The 23,388-nt window shown below is 71.1% G+C and overlaps 9 protein-coding genes across 9 annotated transcripts in view; 4 read left to right on the forward strand and 5 right to left on the reverse strand.

Moving 5' to 3' along the window:
• Window positions 1–711: 711 nt before the first annotated feature.
• Window positions 712–2,817, reverse strand: AURANDRAFT_61313 (hypothetical protein; the record flags this gene model as incomplete). The annotated part of the gene is made up of 1 exon (XM_009035094.1): window positions 712–2,817. One exon carries the CDS (start codon window positions 2,815–2,817, stop codon window positions 712–714), a length of 2,106 nt encoding a protein of 701 aa, XP_009033342.1.
• Window positions 2,818–3,637: 820 nt separating this feature from the next.
• On the forward strand, window positions 3,638–8,343 carry AURANDRAFT_70715 (hypothetical protein; the record flags this gene model as incomplete). Its single annotated transcript, XM_009034865.1, has 2 exons — window positions 3,638–4,420; window positions 4,620–8,343. Coding segments are annotated over 2 exons (4,505 nt in total), but the record flags the coding sequence as incomplete, so codon positions are not given.
• Window positions 8,344–8,849: 506 nt separating this feature from the next.
• AURANDRAFT_10628 (hypothetical protein) lies at window positions 8,850–9,650 on the forward strand (the record flags this gene model as incomplete). The annotated part of the gene is made up of 2 exons (XM_009034664.1): window positions 8,850–8,978; window positions 9,066–9,650. Coding segments are annotated over 2 exons (714 nt in total), but the record flags the coding sequence as incomplete, so codon positions are not given.
• Window positions 9,651–11,110: 1,460 nt separating this feature from the next.
• On the reverse strand, window positions 11,111–11,482 carry AURANDRAFT_7566 (hypothetical protein; the record flags this gene model as incomplete). The annotated part of the gene is made up of 1 exon (XM_009034632.1): window positions 11,111–11,482. A coding segment is annotated over one exon (372 nt), but the record flags the coding sequence as incomplete, so codon positions are not given.
• A 616-nt stretch (window positions 11,483–12,098) lies between these two features.
• Window positions 12,099–13,070, forward strand: PHO1 (hypothetical protein; the record flags this gene model as incomplete). Its single annotated transcript, XM_009034866.1, has 1 exon — window positions 12,099–13,070. The coding sequence occupies one exon, from the start codon at window positions 12,099–12,101 to the stop codon at window positions 13,068–13,070; it is 972 nt and encodes a 323-aa protein (XP_009033114.1).
• Window positions 13,071–16,263: 3,193 nt separating this feature from the next.
• Window positions 16,264–16,551, forward strand: AURANDRAFT_19895 (hypothetical protein; the record flags this gene model as incomplete). Its single annotated transcript, XM_009034867.1, has 1 exon — window positions 16,264–16,551. One exon carries the CDS (start codon window positions 16,264–16,266, stop codon window positions 16,549–16,551), a length of 288 nt encoding a protein of 95 aa, XP_009033115.1.
• A 69-nt stretch (window positions 16,552–16,620) lies between these two features.
• On the reverse strand, window positions 16,621–17,877 carry AURANDRAFT_61316 (hypothetical protein; the record flags this gene model as incomplete). The annotated part of the gene is made up of 1 exon (XM_009035093.1): window positions 16,621–17,877. The coding sequence occupies one exon, from the start codon at window positions 17,875–17,877 to the stop codon at window positions 16,621–16,623; it is 1,257 nt and encodes a 418-aa protein (XP_009033341.1).
• Window positions 17,878–18,042: 165 nt separating this feature from the next.
• AURANDRAFT_10912 (hypothetical protein) lies at window positions 18,043–19,398 on the reverse strand (the record flags this gene model as incomplete). Its single annotated transcript, XM_009034666.1, has 1 exon — window positions 18,043–19,398. A coding segment is annotated over one exon (1,356 nt), but the record flags the coding sequence as incomplete, so codon positions are not given.
• A 3,808-nt stretch (window positions 19,399–23,206) lies between these two features.
• AURANDRAFT_61318 (hypothetical protein) overlaps window positions 23,207–23,388 on the reverse strand; it is a gene marked incomplete at both ends in the record, with an annotated part of 3,710 nt that continues 3,528 nt past the window's right edge. Inside the window, one exon of the mRNA XM_009035092.1 lies at window positions 23,207–23,326. Coding sequence (XP_009033340.1) covers window positions 23,207–23,326 — 120 coding nt within the window. The remainder of the gene's footprint in view (window positions 23,327–23,388) is intronic.

Raw genomic sequence — 23,388 nt, forward strand, 5'->3', positions numbered from 1 at the left:
AGCGCCAGGCCCCGATGCTCGGGGAACGCGCGGCCCGTGGATGAGACGATTGGCACATCTAGCGTCAAGGCCATCTGGCCCTGGAGCAAGTGCAGAACACAGAGCACAGCGTAGGGGCAACGCCAGCCGTCGAGCGCGGCCCAGAGCGGCAGCCAGCCGGCGACGCCGAGGCAGGCGCCGAGCGCGACGACGGGCCTCGGGCCGACGCGGTCCGTAAGCATGCCCATGTGCAACCCAACGGTTGCGCCGACGTTCGAGAGCGTTCCCAGTAGGTCGAGTTGTGTTTGCGGCAGGTGGAATTTTGCCTTGAGCGTCGACGAATAGAGCGAGAAGATGTACGAAAGACCAGCAACAGACTGCACGAGCACCGCCGCGGATAGTGTCGTCCATCGCGCCGTCTTTCGGGGCTGCTTCTTCGCAGGCAGCGGCGACTGCGACCGCGATCGCAGCAATTCTTCACTAGCTGCCCGCATCATCGCGATCGCGCGCACAAAGCTTCCGAGCTGTTTTTTAGCAATCCTCGCTGGCTGCCCGCATCATCGCGATCGCGCGCACAGCTTCGAATTCCGAGCTGTTTTTTGAACCACAACTTGAATCGACCAATCAGATCAGATGATCGGTGTCACCTCGCTCCGGATCGACTTCCGGATCGCTCGGGATCGCTCCGGATCGCGCCGGATCGCGGTGGCGCCGGCCCTAATCAGAGACGCCTTACGAGCCGCCGCCGTCGGGATTCATCCCCAGCTCCAAGAGAGCCCCGAGCCCCGGGTAGTGCGCGTCGTCCGCGGCGCGGGCGAGGAGCGCCTCGCCGTCGAGGAGCTCGAAAACCAAGCCGCCCGGCGTCGCGGTCGGGTCGTCCTCCGCGAGCGGCCGCGCGAAGCGCAGCTTGCCCAGGAAGAGAAACTCGGCCTTGCCGCGCCTGCCGAAGAGCAGCAGGGGCTCGGCGTCGAGGCGCGACTCGTCGAACGCGCGCGGCGGCCACCAGCTCACCTCGAGACCGCCGTGGCCATTGCGTTTCATCGCGTTGGGATACTTGCGGTCGAAGTACCGACTCCTCCGGTTCGGCTTCGGCGGGTCCCAGTTGACAAAAAAGACGGAGCAATCCCGCAGCCGCACGACGCCGGACCGCTTGTCGTAGCCGGAGAGCGCGCCGTCCGTGCCGGCGACGAACGTCAGCGCGTCGTCCTTCGGGTGGTTCACGCGTTGGCGGCCGCGGCCGAGCAGCGCCGACGTCCGTTCCGGGTCGTCGACGGCGCTCAAGTCGCCCGCGCGCGGCGCGGCGGCCGAGACGTCCAAGGCGGCGACCGCGTCGCTCCCGCGGTCCGCGAGCGAGTCGTGCAACAGGACGCAGACGTAGGCGTCGAGCGCCGCGTAGGCGACCCACGCGTCCGGAAGCGGCCGCGCGCCGACGCCCCAGGCCGAGCACTGGAGCCGCTTGTCGAGCCGTACGCCGAGGAGCGCGCCCGCCAAGCCGCTCAAAGACGACGAGCCGGCGTAATCCCGGAGCTCGCGCGTCGTCGCGTTGCGCAGCCCCGCGAGCGCCGGGTGCGCCGCCGCCGCCCTTTCGAGGTCGTTGCCGACGGCGAAGCCGACGACCACAGCCTTCTCCAGGACTGCGTCGAGCGCCGCGCCGACGACCGTCAGAGCCTCGCCGTCGAGCGCGACGAGATCGACCACGTAGACGGCGGCCCGCGTCGCGACCTGGAGCACGGCCGCGGGGCCGTCGGTCTCGGGCTCCCACTCCGCGTCGACGCCGACGACGTCGTCGCCGCGACCGCCGACGTCGCTCGCGAAGGCCGCGGCGGACGCGGCGTCGTCGACGCGCGCCACGCGGACGTCCGCGGGCATACTCAGCACCGGCAGCGCCTTGTCGGCCGCGCGGCGCGGCGACAGCTTCCGCCGCGGCTTCGGCGGCGCCTTCGAGCCCAGCACCTCGAGCTCGTCGCATCTGAAATCGAGCTGCCCGTCGCGCAGCTGCCGCCGCTTCTCGCGCCACCGCGCCCAGCGCGTCGGCCCGTCCGCCCACGTCGGCGTGCCCGAGACGACGACCCGCTGGCCGCAGCGCAGGCGCCGGATCGCGTTGCGGACCTGTTCCGTGCCCTTGGCGCGCTCCAGCGTCGCGCCGACGATGGCCTGCACTTTGACCCCGCGGCCGGACGGGAGCGCGCGCCAGGACGCGGCCGCGTCCTCCGAGGGCGCCAGCGACAGGAAGCAGAGCGTCCGCGCCATCTGGCGCTTGCCGACGACGACGCCGACGACGGTCGCGCGGCCGCCCGTCGCGTCGACGCCGACGGCCGCGGGCGCCGGGTCCCGGCCGGGCCGCGCGCGCGCGATGACCGCGCTCCTGCCGCCCGCGAGGCGCAGGAGCTCCGGTCCGTCGCGCAGCACGAGCTTCCGGTCGCCCTCGCCGGAGCCGCCCTGGAGCCGCGACGGCCAGTCGGCGACGGCCGCGTCCACGACGGCGACGACGCCCGGCCCGAAGCCCACGGGCGGCACGCTGCCGACGTCGAAGCCCACGCGCGCCGGCACGTCGGCCGCCGGCGCGAGCCGCGCGCCGCCCGCGCCGACGCTCCGCGCGAGCGCCGCGGGGTCCACGGAGTCGGACGCCAGCACGACGGCGACGACGCTGCCGCCGCCGTCGACGTCGAAGGCCAGCGCCTTCACCTCCTCGCCGCCGTCGCGCGCGACGGCGACGGCCGCGGCGCGCCGCTCCGCGAGGAAGGCGTCGACGGCGCGGCCCGGCGCCGACGTGCCAGGGCGCGGCGTCGCCAGCGTGCGCCAGACCTGCCACGGCAGCCGCAGCGCGAGGCAGTGCATCGTGCTCCACAGCAGGAGCAGCGCCGCGGTGCGCATATATGCAGCAGCTGTGCGCTGTGCTGCGAGCGCGAAGCCTGGTTGCGAACGCTTCCAGCACTTCTCGCTTTCAGCACTTTTCGCTTTCAGCACTTCACGCTCGCCACGGCAGCAGCACAGGCCATAATCAGCATTGGCACTGTGGTGGCGAGATCAACGATGCCGTGCACGGCTGATGTCAACATCTTGCCAAGATGTGTTATCGGTGCAGGACGAAGCGCGGCGCTGAACGGGCTGCCCGCGTCGTCGGACCGACCGGCCGCACGAGCGCTCCCCGGCCGCACCGCCTGCGCCGATCGCGCGCGCACCGGCACCGATGAAGAGCTCGTCGGCGGGCGAGGGCTCGAAGTCGCTGAGCGGCTTCTTCAATCGGTCGGTGACGCTCAGCGACCTCCAGGCGGACCCGCGGCGCGACGTCGGCGACCTCGGCAGCCGGCGGCTCCAGCCGACGGCGGAGCCCATCCCCGAGGCTTTATTCGGCTTCGACGGCCAGGCCTGGGACGCGGGCCAGTACGCGCGCGAGGGCCCCGGGTCCAAGGGCCGCTACGACGCCTTCGTGCGGAACACGACGCTGCCGACGGTGAGGCGCGAGAAGGCGCGGCGCCTCGCGCGGCCCGGCGAGTCGCCGGGCAAGCTGTTGGGCCGCCTGCGCAAGGCGAAGCAGCCGCGCGAGTCGGAGATCCTGGACCACAACCTGCGGACCATCGGCCACGTGCCCGTCGCGTCCGAGCGGCCGAACATCCGCAAGTCCGCGCTGCGCCTCGAGCGCCGCTACCGGAGCGCCATGGCCGTCGTCGACGGCCGCGACCCCGCGGCCCAGTCCGTCGCCGAGACCATCGACCGCATCGCGTCGCAGCCCGCGGGCGAGTCCGAGGTCGCGACGGACTACCTCGCGTGCTGCTCGACGGTCGAGGCGGCCTTCGACGAGCGGAGGAGCCTCACGGCGGCGGTGAGCGAGGCGCGCTCCCTCGAGGGCGAGGTCGTCGCGCGGCCGGGCGCCGAGCCCGCGGACGCGCGCGGCGCGGAGAACGCGGCCGGGTCGACGGTCGCGGGGCTCGTCGGCCTGTCCTACGGCCTCTGGCGCGAGTCGCGCGAGGCGCTGGCCGCGTCGATCTTCGAGCAGAAGTGGGCGAACATGACCTGCGCGGAGCTCGCGGGCCAGGTCACGGTGGGCTGCCTCGAGCACGGGCGCCTGCTCGAGAAGGTCCGCGCGCGCTTCGGCGGCGTCTTCGACCGCGTCTGCCGCCTCCACAGCGACGCGCTCTGGCACCTCGACGCCGCCGTCGCGGCGCTGGGCGAGACGCGGTCCACCGTCGTCGAGCTCACGGCGGCGCGGCGGACGGACGCGCTCGCGTTCCGCGACAAGTACGACGCGGGCGTCGCGGCGCTCCGCGCCGAGCACGCCGCGGAGCTCCAGGCCAAGGAGGCCGCGGCCAAGGACGACCGCCTCGCGTCGCAGCGCATGGGCGAGACGCTGCGCACGCTCAACGCCGTCTTCCGGGACATGCAGGCCGACACGGAGGGCGTGTCGAAGAGCGACCTCCGGGACAAGATCGCGCGGCTCCGTGTGGAAATCAACGAGTGAGCTGGGACGTCCCGACCAAACTTTGAAATTCTCTAGCTCGGCCAAATCGAAGTCGATTCGGCTGATTTTTGGACGAATCGATCGCTCTCGTCGAATTCTCGAAGCAGAGCGAAAGAGCCTGGTCCCAATCCTTCGACTACGCTCACATTGAAGTCGGGTTGAAGATTTGATTTGCCCACAGGCGCGGCTCCAGGCGCAGCTCAAGGACGCGACGGAGGAGCTCTGCGACCTGCGCCCGTTGAAGGAGGTCGCGGCGAAGGTGCCCATGCTCGAGAAGAACGTCGGCGCCCTCCACCTCGAGCGGTCGGACCTGAAGAAGCAGCTTTTAGAGCGCGAGACCGTCATCGCCGCGCTCCAGGCGACCGAGGCCGAGCGGCTCCGCCAGGAGGAGCTCGCCGCGACGAACGAGCCCCTCCACGAGGGCGAGCTCGCCAAGGGCCGCAAGCGCGAGTCGACGCAGCCCGAGGGCGACGACGACGAGGACGAGCCCGGCGACGGCGTCGACGTCGGCGACCCGCTGTCGAACGTGCTCTGCATCAAGTGCAAGAAGTCGCTCAACGACATGGCGAACATCCACAGCGCCATCGAGGGCGACGGGCCCGCGGAGCCGCCGCGCCTCGTCTGCCACGCCTACCGCCTGCTCCTGCCCAACATCGGCGGCCACCGGCCGCCGCGGTCGCCCGCGTGGATCCGCCGCGCGATGCGCGGCGTCGTCCACGCGATCATGGTCGACCACGCCATGCACGGGCCGACGCAGGACGGCCGGTCGCGCTTCCCCGAGTTCGTCTACGCCTACTTCGAGCCCAAGCGCGAGCGCCTCGACGCGCTCGACGCCGTCGAGCGCCGCGCGGCCGTCGCCAAAGCCGACGACGACCGCTGGGGGCTCTACTACGGCGTCAAGTTGTTGAGCCGCGAGTCCGACGAGGCGAAGCTCTTCTGGAGCCTGTTGGACGAGTCGCACGGCACGGACTTCCTCGCGTTCTACCTCTACTGCGTGACGATGATCCGCAAGACGGCGACGGAGATTTTAAGGGACCAGGGCGACGTGTGCTACCGCGCGACGTCCTACGAGAAGCTCGAGACGCTCGTGAACATCGGCGAGGAGGAGGCCGCGCGCTGGCAGCGCGACGGCACGGTGCCGTCGGACCCCGTCTGGAACCGCCTCGTGAGCGCGAACGACCAGGACGCGCTCGCGATGGGCGGCCAGCAGAACGTGTGGCTGCCCCTCAAGCACGCCGTCGAGGCCACGGAGCAGATCTTGATCAAGGCGAACCCGAAGCTCCGGCGCAGTGCCCTCGAGGCGACGCGCGAGATCGCCGTCGCGGGCGAGGGCCGCACGCGCAAGTGGGGCTCGAACCAGATGGAGTGCGTCGACCTCGCGCTCTGGCTGCGGATCCTGACGCACCTCTACCGCGAGGAGCAGGCGCACCGCCGCGCGGCCGTGCGCCTCATGTTCGAGACGGCGCTCGCGGGCACGATCGCGGCCCACGCGCCGGACTACGGCACGGGCCGCGCGCCGGAGCCCGCGGACCCGAACCGGCCCATCGACCCGCACGAGCCGCCGCCGTGCGTCGACCTGCCCCAGTTCGTGTCCATCGTGCGCACGCTCTGGCCGACGACGTCGACGGTCTACGCCTGCAACCTGTACCGGGAGGCCCACACGCAGAGCAAGGGCCGCGTGGACTACGAGGTCTTCCTCGAGACCGCGGAGCGGTGCCGCTTCTTCGCGCACTCGCTCGCGCTGCCGCACTACGTCGCCGCGACGCCCGACTTCCCCCTGCCCCAGAAGGAGCGCTTCGCGCTGGGCGCCCTCGTCCACATGCGCGAGCGCATGATCCGGCCCCTCCTGGAACGCGTCGAGGCGTCGCTGCCGGACGGCGCGCGCGCGCGCTTCGTCGCCGCGCGGACGCAGTTCGACAGTTTGATCGAGCTCAACGAGGACGGCGGCGGCGCCTTCCACGACATCGACGGCGTCCAGCCCCTGGCGGCCTACCGGCGCCTCCTCCAGCTCTGCGCCGACGCGCGCTACCTGTCCTACGAGCTCGGCATGGACTACCCGGAGGGCTCGGGCGACGCGGGCGGCTTCGCGGAGCGGCTCCGGAGCCGGACGCTCACGCCCGGCGACTTCGTCGTGACCATGCTGCGGGAGATGCGCCACACGGAGCTTGTTTTGATCGACTTCCACGAGCCGCCGGCCTGGACCCTGGTGCAGCGGCTCCAGCTGTCGCTCGCGGTGAGCCGCGTCGAGAAGAGCTGGCGCCGCCGCGAGGTCGTCGAGGTGGGCCCGCCCCAGGCCGTGCGCCTCGCCATGCGCAAGGGCTACATGGGCGGCCGCGGCGACATCCGGGACCGCCGCGTGCACCTCGCGCCCGCGCGGATCCTCGGGCTCGTGGGCAACCTCTACGAGTCGTGGCTCCACCTCGCGGCCGACGACCTCACGCTGAGCGCGCTGCCCTTCCCGCGCCTCGTCCACGCGCTCCACGTCCACCGCGTGGGCATCCCCTCCGTCGCCGAGCGCCTGCTCCACGACCTCTACTACAACTGCAAGCTCGTCGCGGCCGTGCTGCCGCGCGTGCGCCTCTTCTGCATCTTCTCCGGCGTCGGCCAGCTGCCGCCCCAGATGACCCTGGGCAAGAAGAAGCCCGACGCCGACGGCGCCCTCGGCGCCCAGCGGAGCGCCCACGAGGCCGTGCTCGCGAAGCACGCGAAGGCCGCGCTCGAGTTCTACGTCAACGCGATCCTCCTCGTCCGGAAGACGCTCGAGCTGCCGCCGGACGGGCCCCTCTTCCACAACTCGCACCGCTCCGGCGACGGGTCCAACGTCTGCGACTTCTGGGTCTGCGGCATGAGCGTGCTCGAGCGCTGCGCGCACCAGCTCCTCGACGAGCGCCTCGGCGCGAAGAGCTCCAAGGTCGAGATCCTCATCGGCGAGATGCAGGGCCTCCGCGGGCCCGACGACTCGGGCGACGTCGACGCGTTCCTGCTGCTCCTCATGCGCCACTGGGCCGCGGCGGTGCTGGACCGCGAGGACAAGGCGAGGACCGCGGCGGGCTCCGACGCCGTCGTCGTCGGCGGCGCGGGCGGCGCGCTCCAGTCGTCGCGGGCCTTCGACCGCGCGAAGACGTCGCTGAAGATCGCCGACCTCGCGCCGCCCGTGGCGCCGTCGAGCGCCCAGGACATCGTCGGCGCCATGAACTTCCGCCGCGACGCGCTCCGCCACGTGAAGCGCGACCTCGGCGCGGCCGTCGCGTACTCGTCGGCGCTCCGCGCCGTCGAGGGCGGCGCGGAGCCGAAGAAGGCGGCGGCGGCGGCCTGCGTCGACGGCCTGCGGGACTGCTCCTTCGTCGACATGACCGCGGCCTGGGTGCCCGAGCGGCAGACGCCCGAGCCGAACTCGATCCACTTCGACCACCGGAACGCGTCGTTCGCGTTTCTGGACTTTTGGCAGGCGTACCACGAGCCCATGGAGGAGTACCTCGACGCCTTCGAGGTGCTCTTCACGCGGGGCCACGACCGCGAGATCGAGGAGGCGCGCGCGCAGCTCATCATGATGAAGCGCGCCGTCGACAAGTTCAAGTCCGAGGCCGAGAAGCCGTCGACGGCGACGAACGTGCTCAAGTTCCACCTCTTCAACGACCGCTGGGGCCAGCTCCGGTCCCTGCTGGACACGATTCACAAGCTCCGGGGCATCCACGTCGCCTACACGACGAAGCAGATCGACGACGGCCACGTGTCGCGCGACGACGCGGAGAAGGACCTCGTCAACGTCGCCGGCTGGGGCGGCTCCTACGAGTTCGTCCGCGACGCCTGGACGCGCGGCTCCAAGGGCCGCTTCTTCCCCCAGCCCCGCAAGATCAAGGGCGAGCACAAAATCACGCAAAGGGGGGCGAAGTAAGGAGTGGCCTATGAGAGACGCGGCGTCCCAGAGCGGCCGCGGCGACGTCGAGGCTAGAGCGACGGCGCGGGGTTATGTAGCGGCGCGGCGACGGGGGGCTGGGATTAAAAGGCCGCGGGGCGGCTTCTATACCTGGAGCTAATTGTAGGCGTACGAGGCGCCCCGGAAGCGTGCTTGGGGGCTCACAAGCAGCTCATCGATGATCGCCAGAGGCAAAATCTCCTCCTCAGAGACGCCCAGCCGCGTCGACGCGCGTGCTCGCGGGCGATGACTGACAGCTGCGACGCGTGCGGCGGGGACGCGCTCGAATGGCGAGGGGGGAACGGCGTCTGCATGAGCTGCGGCACGGTCTGTGAAGGCTCGGCGATCGTGCCGGACCCGGATCGGACTTCAGAGCTCGCAGCGAATTTCTTTAAACCAAAGGAACCAAACGCGCCGGACGAGCACGGGGTTCCCCCCCTGCATCGTGCTGTTCGCGCGGGCTTCGAAGCGGAAGTCGCCGAGCTCGTGGCGTTTCGCGCGAACGTAAATGCGAGAGACGCGCTCGGACAGACGGCGCTGCAGCTCGCGATCGAGGAGGGGCACGCGGGCATCGCCGACCTTTTGATCGAGGCGGGCGCGGACGTGGACGCGCAGACCACGACGGTGATGCCCAGGACGGTGATGACCGAAAAATCCTGGGGTGGGCCTCGGCGGACCGAAATGACGACGATTTTAGACTATCTTGAAGAGACGGTCCTGATGCTCGCGATCAAGCGCAGGCGCTTAGAGATCGTCGACAAATTAATCAAGGCGGGCGCGGACGTGGATGCGGACGACTGTCATGGAGAGACGGCCCTCACGCTCGCGGTCAAAGACGGGCTCTTAGGAATCGTCGACAAATTGATCGAGGCGGGCGCGGACAACTTGTCCCTCTTCGACTGCGACGATCTCCTGCACCGCGCCATTGATGATGGTTGCGAACGCCAGGTCCTCGTGCTCTTGAGAGCCGGTGCGGACGTCGAAATAGAAGAATCCGGTGAAGGCACGCCACTTTCGTACGCAGCCAGACTGGGGGAAACGAGCATGGTCAGCCTTCTGCTCGAATACGGCGCGGACGTGGATCACGATGGGGGGTGGTGTGGGACGGCGCTGCAGATTGTGATGGAACAGGGGGATTCAGAAATCTTCGAACTTTTGGTTGGCGCGGGCGCGGACACGGGTTGTTTGGAGGATCCAGACGAAGACGGTTTGCGTCCGCTGTATCACGCGGCCCAGAGCGGAAATGAACGTATGGTCCTGGCACTGTTGCGCGCCGGTGCGGTGGTGAATGTACGCGGTGGTGAATGGTCCTGGCTTCCGCCGCCGCCCTCCGCGCTTGGAGCCGCGGCTCAACAGGGACACATGGGCATCGTCGTGATGCTGCTTGACGCCGGCGCGGATGATTTGGACGAAGCTTACAAGGGGGCTTTACGGAAAGGGCACGCCCGAATTCTCGGCGTGCTGCGCCGCCACGGCGCGCCTGGAGACCCTGGTAGCATTCTTCGCACCGATAGCAACGCATCTGCTTGGCGCTACCACGACAAGCTCGTCGAGGCCGGCGGATACCATGCATTTCTCGCGAGGCACCGCCGCGTTCTATCCCAGCTCCTTCAGACCAAGTTTTTCGAGGCCAAGTTCGGCCGCTTCGCCCCGCGAGACGTCTGCGACGTCGTTGCGTCGTTTTCGTCCGCGCTCCCTAGGGCTACAGTTTATCTATAGATGCCTCTCGAGCGCTCAGGACTAGAGCGCGCGGCACCTTGCAGTCCTCGTTGAACTCCGTGCTCAGCTCTCATCGATGTGTCGCATCATCCTGATGTTGTTGCTCGCCGCGCGTCGATCGGCGCTGGTCCTGCGACCCGCGCGCGCCGTCGCGCTCCGCGGCCGCGTCGCGCTCTTCAGCGAAACGAAGAGCGTCGATTGGCCGGGCCTGCGCAAGGAGGCGGCGCGGCGACTGGACCGGGCGACGAAGAAGGTGTCGAAGAAGAGCATCAAGGTGGCGTCGGGCGGCGGCGAAACATCGATCGAGGCGCTCGCGGCCGCGGAGCGCGAGCGCGACGGCTTGGGCGAGCTCGCCGCGGCGCTCGAGGCCGGCGACGACGACGCGGCTATAACGCTCGCCGCGGCCTGGGACGTCAACGACGCGCCGCCGGTGCGCGCGCCGCGGGGCCCGAAGAAGGTCAAGGGCGCCGCGCCGAACACGGGCCCGCGCCTGCCGTACAGCTCCTACGCGAGCGCGGCCGGCGTCGAGATCCGCGTCGGCCGTTCCGCGAGCGACAACGACAAGCTGAGCTGCGACGCGCGGCACCGCGACGGCGCCGACTGGTGGCTCCACGCCGCGGGCTGCCCCGGGTCCCACGTCGTCGTGCGCTGCCACGACGACGACCTGCTGGGCGCGGACCGCGAGACGGCGCTGGACGCGGCGTGCCTCGCGGCGCTCTTCTCCAAGGCCGTGCCCAAGCCGCCGGAGGACGCGCCCCACGAGGCGACGGGCAAGGCCGGCGTGTCCCTCTGCCGCGCGCGGACCGTGTCCAAGCCCGCGGGCGCGAAGCCCGGGCTGGTGCGTCTCACCGGCGACGTGGCGACGCTGAAGGTGGACCTCGCGCTCGAGCGGCCGCGGCTCAAGCGGCTCCTCGCGACGAAGGGGGCGCCCTAACATCCTTTATGATGCGCGCCTCGCGTCAGCCCGCGACGCTCTCGTCCGCGGGGCTCGGCGGCGCCTCGGCCTCGGCGGCCTTGGGCGCGCCGGCCTGGCGGAAGTAGATGCTCCAGTTCAGGCTCGCGGCGATGGTGACCCAGCCGACGGTGGGAAGCATGTAGAGGCCGGCGACCTGGTCCATGCCGTAGAAGAGGACCGCCGCGGCGACGAGCGCGCCGTAGAAGGCGGTGATGAAGAGCGCGCCCGTGCGCACCTGCTGCGCGCCGAAGAAGACCTTGTTCCAGGCGTCGCCGAGCGCCAGGTGGCCGCAGTAGACGGCGAGCGCCAGCCACGGCGGCTCCTCGCCGTCCTCGAGGCGGCCCATGACGCGCGTCACGGCCAGCAGCTGCGTCGGCTTCGACACGAGGAGCCACATGATGGGGAAGACCCAGCCCGGCGGCTCCCAGCCGGGGCGGTCGAGGCTCGCGTACCAGCCCTGCTCTCCCGCGACCATGGCGGGCATGAGGATCTGGCGCGACGCGACGCGGAGGCCGCCGTCGGCGACGGAGCCGAGCAGGCTCGAGCCGTAGATGATGACGAACCACGAGGCCCACTGCACCGCGCTCAGGCCCCGCACGGTCTCGCTCGGCAGGATCTTGAAGCGCACGACGAGCTCGCTGATCGACGGCGGCGCCCTGCGCGCGGCCTCGACGACGCCGAGGAGCACCGCCGTCTCGACGACGGCGCCGACGAGCGTGTTGAACGTCGCCGAGAGACCGCTGACACCGCCGCGCACGTTCGTGGCGCGGCGCGCGACCGTGCCGCGTGCAAGCGGGTCCGCAGCGATGCCGTTGCTGGCGCGGCGCGCGGCGGCGCGGTGCACGAGGCTTTTGCGCAGAGGTGTAAGGCGTGCCGAGGCCAAGGCGACGCACACGAGCAGCTTCATGGCGGCCATCGACGCCGCGCGCGTGCAGCGTCGCAAGGCGTCGAGCACCTGTGGGTTCCGAACTCAACAAAAAGCAAAAAAAGCTCAAGCTCGCCGATTATCTGCCGATTTACCTCAGGCAGAGCTCCTCCACGACCTCCACCCCCACCAAAAGTCAGACACCATGCCGTCGTCCCTGGCCGACGGCTACGACTGCGTCGTCTTCGACTGCGACGGCGTGCTCTGGAGCGGCGGCGAGACCATCGCCGGCGCCTTCGCGACGCTCGACGCGCTCGAGCGGGCGGGCAAGAAGGTCTACTTCATGTCCAACAACTCGAGTCGGGGCCTCGCGGAGTTCCGGCGCGTCTTCGAGGCCCACGGCCTCGGGCGCTTCGTGCGCGACGACGCGCGCGTCTGGAACTCGCTCACCGCCGCGCGGCACTGGTTCGAGGAGCGCGGCGGCGGCGGCGCGGCGTACGTCGTCGGCGCGCCCGCGCTCAAGGCCGGCGTCGCGGCGGCGGGCGTGCGCGTCGTCGAGCCCGAGCCGAGGCGCGGCGCGGCGCCCGACGAGCTCGCGGACATGGCCATCGACCCGGGCGTCGACTCCGTCGTCCTCGGCTTCGACAAGAACTACGGCTACTTCGAGGTCGCCTACGCGGTCCGCTGCGTCCTCGAGAACGGCGCGAAACTCGTCGTCACGAACCGCGACTTCCAGTTCCCGGCGCAGCGCGGCCTCAAGATGCCCGGCAACGGCGCCTTCGTCGCCGCGGTCTGCGCGGCCGCGCGCAAGGAGCCCGACGCCGTCGTCGCCAAGCCCGAGCCCTACGTGCTCCGCAAGATCATCGAGGACGCGGGCTGCGCGCCGTCGCGCGTGCTCATGGTCGGCGACATGTGGAGCGACGTCGTCTTCGCCCACGGCGCGGGCGCGGACGCGGCGCTCGTGCTCGCGGCCGACGGCGACGCGTGGACGGGCGCCATGGCGCCGGACTACGTCGTCGCCGACCTCACGCGCCTCCTCGACCCGGCGCCGCCCGCCGCCGCGCGCCGGCTCAAGCGCGCGCTCGCGAGGCTCGGCGCCGCGCTGCCCTGGTCCCACGTCGCCTGCGTCGCCGCGGGCGTCGCGGTCGCGGCACTCGTGGGTCGCCGGCGGTCCTAAGATTACCGTCCGAAGGGATTGAACGAGTCCCGGGGCCCGTTGTCGAAGTCGACGTAGTCGTCCCGCGACACGAGCTCGTACTGCTGCGCGGGCTCCTTGCCGCGGCCGCCGAAGTAGCGGAACGCGACGGCGGACGCGCCGAAGGCGACGACGAAGCAGAGGCCGATGATCGCCGCGATACCCGGCAGCGTGACGACGAAGCCGCCCGGCGGCGGCGGCGGGGGCGCGGCCGCGCGGACGGACGGCGCGCGCGTCGGCCGCGGGGGCGTCGGCCGCGGCGGCGTCGGCCGCGGCGGCGTCGGTCGCGGCGTCTGGTCCCGGGTCGGCCGCGGGGTCGGCCGCGGGTGCGGCCGCTTCGTCGGCTTGGGCGCGGGCGCGGGCGTCGGCCGCGGCGTCGCCGTCGGCTCGCGCGTCGGCCGGGGCAGCGGCGGCCGCGTCGCGCCGGCCCCGAGCGCCGAGCAGGTGCCGCAGGACACGGGGCAGCCGACCTCAGACGGCACGCCGTCCACGTCGACCTTGTTGGGGTTGAAGCAGCGGTTCTCGACGTTGTCGGCGACGAAGCCGCAGCCCTTCAGCGGATTCGATGCGATGTGCCAGGACTGCGAGTCCGCGCAGGCGACGTCTGCGGCCAACTCCGACGCCGTGACGGGCCGGGGCGTCGGCGCGGGCCGGGGCCGGGGCGTCGGCGCGGGCGTCGGCGGCGGCGTCGCCGGGGGCCGGGGCGTCGGCGCGGGCCGCGGCGGTCGCGGCGGCGCCGCGTCGCCGTCGAGGCACGCGACCTCGAGGGACCCGAACCAGTGGTCCAGGGGCACGCTCGCGCTCGGCGAGCTCCGCGCGTAGGCGCCCGACGTGCCCGCGCAGCCGTCGAAGGCCGCGTCGTCGCCGACGAGCCAGTTCCGCGACGCGCGCCAGAGCTTGGCGCCCGCGGCGTCGCACGCCGCGCAGTCGTAGAAGGGCGCGTCGCCGCACGTGCCCGCCGCGAGGTACTGGCCCGCGTAGCGCGACACGCCGTCGACGCGCAGGAGGTAGCAGAACGCGTCGTCCGCGGGAGGCGCGCCGTCCGCCGCGGGAGGCTCGACGTCCGCGGGAGGCTCGGTGTCGTCGCAGGTGCCGCAGGACACGGGGCAGGCGCGCTCGGCGAGGACGCCCGCGGCGTCGCGCTTGTCCTGGAAGCAGCGGCCCGCGACCTTCTCAGCGACGAAGGCGCAGTCCTTGGACGGCATGCCCGCCATGGACCAGGACGCCGAGTCGACGCACGCCGCCCGCGGAGCCGTCGGCCGCGGCGCCGCGGGCCCCGCGGTCGGCGCGGGCGCGGGCCGCGCCGTCGGCGCCGCGCTCGGCGCGCCCGCGTAGTTCGCCGAATCCGGGTCGAGGCACGCGGCGTCGTCGGCCCAGGCCAGCTCGCAGTCGTCGGAGACGCACGTGTCCGCGCAGCAGTCGCCGCCGTCGAAGCCGCAGGCCGCCGTGTTCGCCGCGCCGCCGTCGCAGAAAGCGGGTCTCGCCGCAGTCGGGCCACCGCTCCGCGGTCGGCGGCGCCGTCGGCGCGGCGCTCGGCGGCGCCGTCGGCCGCGGGCTCGGCGCCGGCGTCGGGCGTGGGCTCGGCGCGCGCGTCGGCGCGCCCGTCGTCGGGCGGGCGCTCGTCGGGCGCCGCGTCGTCGGCGGGGCCGTCGGCGCCGCCGTCGGGCCCGCCGTCGCCGCGGCCGTGGGCGCGCGCGCGGGCGCGGCGGTCGTCGGCGGCCGGCTCGGCGCGGGGCTGGCCCCGGCCGTGGGCGGCGGCGACCGCGGCGCGCTCGGGCGGACGCTCGGCCCGGCGCTCGGCGCGCCCGCGGGCGACGCGCTCGGGCGGACGCTCGCGCCGAGGGACGGCGCGGCGCTCGGCGGCGCGCTCGGCGCGGGCGTCGGCGCGGGACTGCCTCCGCTCGGCGCGGGCGTCGGAGTGGACGTCGGCGCGTTTGACGTCGGAGCCATGGCCTCGTCGGGCGCCGCTGCCGTGGGCGAATTGGACGTCGCGTCCTCGGGCTCCGCGCTCGGCGCCGTCGTCGCGAGGGTCGGAGCGCTCGATGCCGTCGTCGCCAGGCTAGGAGCGTTGTCCTTCGGCGCCGCGCTCGGTGCCATCGACGTCGGCGCGCTCTCTATTGGCGTCGCCGCAGTCGGAGCCGAGCTACCTCTGCTCGGCGCCGTCGTCGGATGGGTGGACGCGCGGTCCTCGGGCGCCGCGCTCGGAGACGAGCTGAACGCGCTCGGCGGCATCGACGGAAGGCTATCCTTTGGCGCGGCGCTTGGCGCCGAGCTGGTCCTACTCGGCGCGATCGTCGGAAGGTCGCCGGCCTTCGCCGCGGCGCTTGGAGCCGAACTAGTCCCGCTCAGGCCTCCGCTCGGCGCCGTCGTCGGAAGCGGCGGTCGACTCGGCGACGGCGTCGGAGGCGCGGCTTCCGCCGTTGCGCTCGGCGCGATCGTCGATGGGCTGGCGCGAGCGCCGCTCGGCGACGGCGTCGCGGCCGTGCCGGAAGCGCTCGGCGCCGGCGTCGCGGCCGCGCCGGAGACAGCGACGGCGGCGCTCGGCGCCGGCGTCGCGACAACGACGGCGTCGCTCGGCGCCGGACTCGGATCCGCTCGCGTCGCCGTCGGAGCGCCGCGCGGCGCCGTGCTCGGCGCACGCGTGGGACTCGCACCGTCGGCCGCGTCTGTCGGCGACTGCGCCATCGTCGACGCGGCCACGGTCGCGCCGGCCGTCGGCGCTAGGCTCTCGGGCAGCCCAGGAAGGGAAGAAGGCGCCGGTGTCGTCGCATTGCCACCGCCGTCCGCGCACGCGAGCGAGAACACGAGCGCGACGAGCCATCGCCGACCGCAGAGCTCGCGCATGATGTTCTACATGCGTCGAACGTCGGCGGCGACGAAGCCGCCCGCGTCGGTACCAGGCTGCCGTGTAATTATACTGCATGTTGTAGTCAACATGCATGGCTCGAACTTAGTCTCCTGCCATCTTTTGCGGCCTGCGAGCCGCCGCAGCCACCGTCGCCGCCGCGTTCTACCCGCTGCGGTTCTCGACAGCTCCAGGCGCTTCGACGCGCATTCGCTCCGCCGACCGCTCGCGACACCGACCGCTTCGAATTCGAGCGTCGCGCAGCCGCTCCAGAGGCCTGCGCCGCTCCTAAGAACAGGTTGCGCCGCAGCCGCTCGAGACGACGCGAGCATGCACCCGCTCGTGCGGGACCTCTACAAGAAGCTGTTGACCGTCGGCCGCGACTACCCGGCGGGCCTGGACCACGTGCGCGACCGCGCGAAGCGCGAGATCTTCGGCCGGCGCGACATCGAGGGCGAGGTCGACATAAAAAAGGCCGTGCGCTACGGCCGCTACATGCTCCGCGAGATGATGGGCGTCATCCAGCTCAAGAAGTACCGGACGCTCAAGGCGCGCTACGCGCCCAGCGACGACGACGAGCCGCCGCCGCCGCCGCCGCCGGCGTCGGAGCGACGATGACGCGGCCTCCGTTAAAGTTTTGGCGTCGCTCCCGGGACTGTAGAGTCGCTGCACTCCGCTCTAAAAATGTTAGAGCGCGGTGTCGTCCGCCGCGCGCGCGGCGACGGCCGCCGGGGCCGCGTCGTCGAAGATGCGGGTCGCCTCGATGGGCAGGTGGTCGGCCGCGGCGAGGAGGCCGGCGCCGACGCAGAGCCACCACATCGGCGCGTAGGAGCCGTGCGCGTCGAAGACCTTGCCGCCGAGCCAGGCGCCGAAGAAGCTGCCGACCTGGTGGTTCGCGAAGATGATGGCGAAGAGGGTCGACACGTAGCGGGGCCCCGCGAGGTCGCCGACGATGGCGTTCGTCACGGGCACCGTCGAGAGCCACAGCAGCCCGATGACGCAGGAGATGGCGAGCGCGAAGGCGACGCTGGGCCGATCGTTGAGCGCGATGGCGGCGAAGACGAGCGACCGCGCCGCGTAGATGCACGCTAGAATCCGGGGCTTCCGCTTCTCGTAGCGCTGCGCGAGCATGCCCGCGACGAACGTGCCGCAGACGTTGCCGAGGCCGATGAGCGACAGCGACGCGGCGCCGACCCACTCGGGCAGGCCGCGGTCCGAGAGGTAGGCCGGAAAGTGCGTGCGCACGAAGAAGACGTGGAAGCCGCAGACGAAAAATCCCGCGAACACCAAACGGTAGGACCGCGTCGCCGCGGCCGTCCGCACGGTCTCGCCGAGGCTCCGCGCCGGCGCGGGCCGCAGCGGGTTCGCGACCTCGTCGCCGGCCTTGGCGGCCGCGGCGTAGTCCGCGCGGCCCCGGCGGAGCGTCCGCGCCGCCGCCGCGAAGCACAGGCACAAGGGGAACATGACCACGCAGCCGCCGGCGACGAGGCGCATCGCGGCGCTCCAGGACCGCGACGCCAGCAGCGCGTAGGTGATCGGCGGCACGACGACGTTGCCGATCGCGATCGTCGACGACGCCATGCCCAGACTCCGGCTCCGGCGCTCCGGCGCGACGAGCTTGCCCACGGCGCCGAGCACGACGCTGAAGGACAGCGCGCCCGTCGCGAGGCCCTCGACGGGCACGGCGAGGTAGAACTGCCAGCCGTCCTCGGAGTAGGACGTCGCGACGAGCGACGCGACTTCCAGGGCCGCGCCGCAGGCCATGACCGGCGCGGCGCCGTAGGTGTCCGTGAGCGCGCCCCAGCCGATGCTCGAGAAGCCCTGCACGAGCATGTTGAGCCCCACGGCGAGGCCGATGACCTGGCGCTTGAGGTTCTCGGCGTCCGTGATGGGCTTCAGGAAGAGGCCGAACGAGGCCGACACGCCAAAGGCGACGCCGCCCATGACGCCGCCGCTCACCAAGGCTGCGAGCTCCCAGCGGCGCTCGTTGAGCATCATTATCAGTGTCTACCCATCATTTTTGCCACAGGATTTTAGTGCTTGCCACTAGATGCCACAAACATGAAGCACCCACCACGACGTTGCACCATAAAATTACCCCGCGCACCGCAGGTGGAAGGAGCGGTAGAAGGCGACCTGCCTCGCGAGGGCGGCCGTGGCGATGCGCTCGTTGTAGCCGTGGAAGCGCTTGAGCTCGTTCTCGCGGTCCGTCTTGCGCAGCAGGATGGGGTTGTAGCGGTAGATGTTGTCCGTGAAGTCCCAAAAATGCTTCGAGTCGCTCGCGGCGATGAAGAGGGCCGGCGCGACGGCGACGTCGCCGAAGACCTCCAGCGTCGCCGCCCGCAGGTGCCGGAAGGCCGCGTGGTCCGCGGTCGACACCTTCGACGGCGGCGTGAAGTCCTCGACCTCGACCTCGACGCCCCAGGGGTGGTCCGCGTCGTAGGGGTCGGCGATGACGCGCCGGTCGTGGGCGAGCACGTCGTCCAAGGAGTCGTCCGGGTGGAGGCGGTGGTTCACGTAGGCCACGGCCTCGTCGGGCAGCACGTTCTTCTTCTGGCCGGACCGGAAGATGGTCACGGCCGTCGTCGTCCGCACGAGGGACGCCGTCTCGGGCTTGGACGCGAGGACCGCCGCGAGCACGGGGCCGAAGAGCCACAGGTTCGACACGACCAGCTCGAGCGGCCACGAGAAGCCGCCGCGGAGCGTCGCGAACATCGCCAAGGCCACGGACGGCCGGCTCGGCATGGGCCGCCGTTCCAGGCGCGTCACGGCCCTGGCGAGGCGCCCCAGCGCGCCGTCGGGGCCCGGCACGGACGCGTGGCCCGGCGGCGACCGGCACGTCAGTTTCACGTTCGCGAAGCCCTTCTCCGCGACGCAGATCATCGCCACGGGCTTGGCGTGGCTCGGCACGACGCCCTCCGTGACGAAGAGCCCCTCGTCGAGGAGGAAGTCGAAGCGCGCCACGCCCGAGACGTCCCTCAGGTGGGCCGCGACGCGCTTCGCGCCGTCGAGGCCGCCGACCTCCTCGTCGTGGCCGAAGAGCAGGTAGACGTCGCGCCGCGGCGACACGCCGGCCTCGAGCAGGTCCTCGACGGCCTCGAGGTGGGCCAGGACCATGTTCTTGTCGTCGATGGCCCCGCGGCCCCAGACGCACTCCTCGCCGCTCGCGTCCGCGGCGACGTCGCCGCGGAAGGGCGGCCGGTCCCAGCCGTCCGCGGACCCCGGCGGCACGACGTCGAGGTGCGCGTAGACCGCGTAGGGCGCCTCGTTCGTCGAGCCCTTCCATCTGAAGATGAGCGAGCCACGGTTGACGACCGTGCGCTCGAGCGCCGCGTGGACGCGCGGGAACCACGCCTCGAGGAGCGCATGGAGCTTCTCGAACTCGCCGAGGTCCGCGGAGCGCTCCGCGTCGTCGCGCTCGTAGCTCACGGTCTCGCAGCGCAGGGCCGCCGCGAGCCGCGCCGCGTAGGCCGGCGCCTTGGCCAGGATGCGATGCTTCGCGGCCCCGTCGCCGCCGTCGCGCGCCGCGCGCGCCTCCGCGGCGGCGGCCGCGCCGCGCGACGGCGAGAACGCGCCCTTGGCGAGCGCCGCGCGCGAGACGCAGACGGCGCCGAGGGCCAGCGCCGCGTAGCGCGCGACCGCCCCGATGCTCAGCGTCCTGGACGCAGCGGCGAGCGGGCTCGCGGGCGCCGCCGCCGCCGACGCCGCGCAGAGCGCGACGCCGAGCCAGAACAACGCTTTGCCGCGCAGCGCGTCGCGCAGCACGTAGCTCAGCGACGGCTTCAGGCCGTCGGCGTGCCCGGCGCCGCAGCGGCAGCCCGCGCGACCCTTGTCGCAGAGCGTCGCGAAGGCGCCGGGTTGGTCCATCGTCTGGTGGCAATTACGGCGCAGGGGGGCTATGGACAGAGCGATCGGAGGGCGGGGAGGAGTGGTCCATCGTCTGTGGCAATTGAGCGAGTTCTTGAAGAAGGCATCGTTTTGCTTAACGCGAGCTGACGGCCGAGTCGCAGGTCGGGTCCGTAGGCTCGAAGCGCCGCCGGGTCCTCTCGCGCCCTCCTCTCGAAGCGCATCGCGTGCAGCGCGCGGGTCGCCTCGACCCCCCACTCTCGGAACCGCGCGTGCAACCATGATGGCCCTCGCGCTGGAGACCGACGACGCGGGGCTGCTGCAGCGCCTGCTCGCCGGCGGCGCGGATCCCAACGAGGTCGTCTACTCCTCGGCCAGCGCGTACCACCGCGGCATGACGGCGCTCCACGCGGCCGCGGAGCGCGACCTGCGGGAGTGCTGCGCCCTGCTCGTCGCCGCGGGCGCGCGCGTCGACGCGACGACGAACTACGGCTGCACGCCGCTCCACCTCGCGCGCCACTTCCACCACCGCAAGTCGACGCGCGACGTCGTCGCGCTGCTCCTCGCGTCGGGCGCGGACGTCAACGCGGCCACGGTCAGCGGCTACACGCGCGTCGACTACGCCGTCGACGACGGCGACCGCGCGCTCATCCCGCTGCTCCTGCGCTTCGGCGGCCGCGTCAACGCGGCGCGCGCGCGCCTGCGCTACCCGTGCAACCGCGCCACGAACGACTACGTGGACCGCATCGTCGCCGGCGGCGGCTGGGACGCCCACGTCGCGCGGCACCGCGTCCGCTGCGTCGGCGTCGTCTGCAAGATCGCCGCCGCGCTCCCGGCGGACGTCGCGAGCCACGTCGCCGCCTTCTGGGTCCCGCCGGGCGGCTTCTGAAGCTCCGAATTCTGGGAGCCCGCCAAGTTCCGAGAGCGCCGCGAGAGAACGGGCAGCTAGACATGCGGGCTAGCTGACCCGATCGCCTCGCCCACTACACGGTATATAACATGACTAAGAGCCCTCCCCGCGCTCCTCGATAACGAGCTCCTCGAGCGCGCCGCGCATGGCCGCGTAGTACGGGTCGTCGACCCCGCCGTTTTTGATCTTGAACTCGTCCAGAATTTGCAAAAGGCCGGCCGCGCCGGTGAGTAGCTCCGGAGCCGATGGCGACTCCGCGGCGGGCTCGTCGAGCTCCGGTGGCGTCGACGCGGCCGCGGGCGCCGCGGGCGCGGGGCTCGCCGCGCCGTTCGACGCCGCCGCGGCGGGCGGCGGCGTGCCGAGGATTATCGCCTTCTTCGCGGCGAACTCCGCGGCCGTAAGCCCGCCCTCGTCGTAGAGCATCTTCAGGTCCCGCACCTGGTGCGCTAGGTCGTTCGCGAGGTCCGTCACGACCGTCACACACTTCGTGAGCACGGCCCCGTACTCGCTCTTCAGCCGGGCGCCGCCGTCGGCTTCCTTGAGGTGTGCCGCGACGGCCGTGAGAAGCATCTCCGCCGTCAAAGTACCGTCGACCAGGGCGGCCTCTAGCGGCGCGTCGCTCGCCATGACGGCCGTGATGGCGCTATCGACGATCTCTAATGACAGCGGCGGCGGCTTCGCGGCGCGCGCGTCGCCGGCGCTACGCGCCGGCCGGAGGAAGATGACATGACACGCGCGGCGGCCACGGAGCGGTTCGATGATTTCGAGGAGTTTCGCGGAAGCGTCGACGCGTACCCAGTAGCGCCGATCGGATTGGAGGCATTCTCGAAAAATAGCTTCCAGAGACTTGGTAGCACTGTATTCCGACAACACAAAAAATTCGAGGTCCTTGCGCGACGGCTTCGAGTTCACAAGCTGAAGCGCATTGGCTTTCGGTCCTTCACACTTGACAGAATGCTCAGAAAATTGCTTCGCAAGAGTCATCGCGCAGTCGTAGCAATCGACCTCGCCCAGGCCCAGAGCGGCTAAAGCATCGAATTCTTGCCCACCCATCGGCACAAACGAGTCCCCATCGGCCGCGTACATAAAAATAAAGGCCGAGTCTGCCCCATCAACTCGCGGGCGCAGGAACAGTCTTGACGAATGCGTGATGACGTCGTTGAGCGTGACGGCAGCGCCCTCAAAATCAACATCGTCCTCGTCAATCGGTGCCAGAGAACAGACGAATTGATCAAAAATACTTTTCCCAAGTTCGGTATTTTCAACACCAGTCCACGCTAACAATTTTTTCACGGTCTCCCCCGCCGGCCGACTGAATTGGTCTTTGGCAACGCCCTCATCCGACGGTTTGTCCCGGGGGGTATTGAGGCAGATTATCTCCATGTCGATCATGCCGTTGAAGGAGCAGGGCGCGATCAGCGCACCACGATTCGGGCTCTGGCCGCGGGGCGTCGACACAGCCGCGGGCGCTGCGGGCGCGGGGCTCGCCGCGCCGTGGGCCGCGCCGTTGGACGACGCCGCGGCGGGCGGCGCGATGCCGAGGATCTCCGCCTTCTTCGCAGCGAACTCCGCGGCCGTGAGCACGCCATCGTCGTAGAGCATCTTCAGGTCCCGCAGGATCTGGAGGTCGAGCGCGTTCTCCATGGTCTCCCAGCCCTTCTTCGCTTCGGCGGCCGCCGCGGACTTGGCCTTCTCCATCCTTCTTCGTCGGCTTCTTCTCCTTGATCTTGCCAAGCGGGCTCGCAAAGGCGAAGGGAGCCACTAGCGACAACTTGCGGGCGGCCTGAAAGTCTACGCGTCGGCTCGAGCTGGCGCTCTTCGCCCGCGCGCTGTCGCGTCCCGTGTCGTTGTGGTGAAAACTTTAGTCGGCGATCTGCGGTATAGCCGCCAGGGTAATCTCCGGGTAAAATACCGGTATGGTAATTACCGGTAATTACCGCGGTATTACCGAGGGCCATATTCCCGGCCCGGGTAATACCGAGGCGCGCCGAGCTCCCGCAAGTACGGGTAGCCTGCGATCATGACGCGCGGACCGTCGCGGGCGCGTTCCGCGTCACGGTCGATGCGCGGCGCGAAACCGCGACCGAGCGGCTGCTCGTACCGAGTCCGACGGCGACGACCCGCCCCGCCGCCGCGCGCGCCCGCGCGCCTAGAGCCCTAAGAGGAGTCGCAAGCTACACCGTGCGGCGCCTTCGGGTAAAAGGGAATTCGGTCGACACGCGGGTTCGCGGGGGTCCTTTTGAGCCGCCATACCGCCTCCAGTCGTCCCGGTACACCGTATTTTACCGGTAATTACCCGGGTAATCGGGATTACCGGTAATTACCGTGGTATTACCGAGGCGGCTCGCGGCTTTACCGGTAATCCGGCTCCTATAATCTGCGGACGACGTCGTCGACGACCTCCGACGTACCCCGCAGGAGCTGTCACTGTCTTTTAAAAAACTGTGACGGAGCTCAAGAAGATATGTACACCGGAGACGGAGGGGAAAAAAAGGCGGCGCGCAGGCGCGCGCCGCGTCAGTCGAGGGTGGCGGTGTTCGAGAGGCGGTCGAAGTAGGCCGCGGCGCGGTCCCAGAGGGGCTCGGGGATGCGGCCCCGGAGCGCGACGGATTCCGGCGCGTCGTCGCGCTTCGCGAGCTGGGCCTTGAGGTAGTCCGCGACGGCGCGCATGGAGATGTCGTCGGCGGCGACGGCGGCGT

Source organism: Aureococcus anophagefferens (genome assembly GCF_000186865.1).
Source record: "Aureococcus anophagefferens unplaced genomic scaffold AURANscaffold_2, whole genome shotgun sequence".
NCBI classification, from domain to species: Eukaryota; class Pelagophyceae; order Pelagomonadales; family Pelagomonadaceae; genus Aureococcus; species Aureococcus anophagefferens.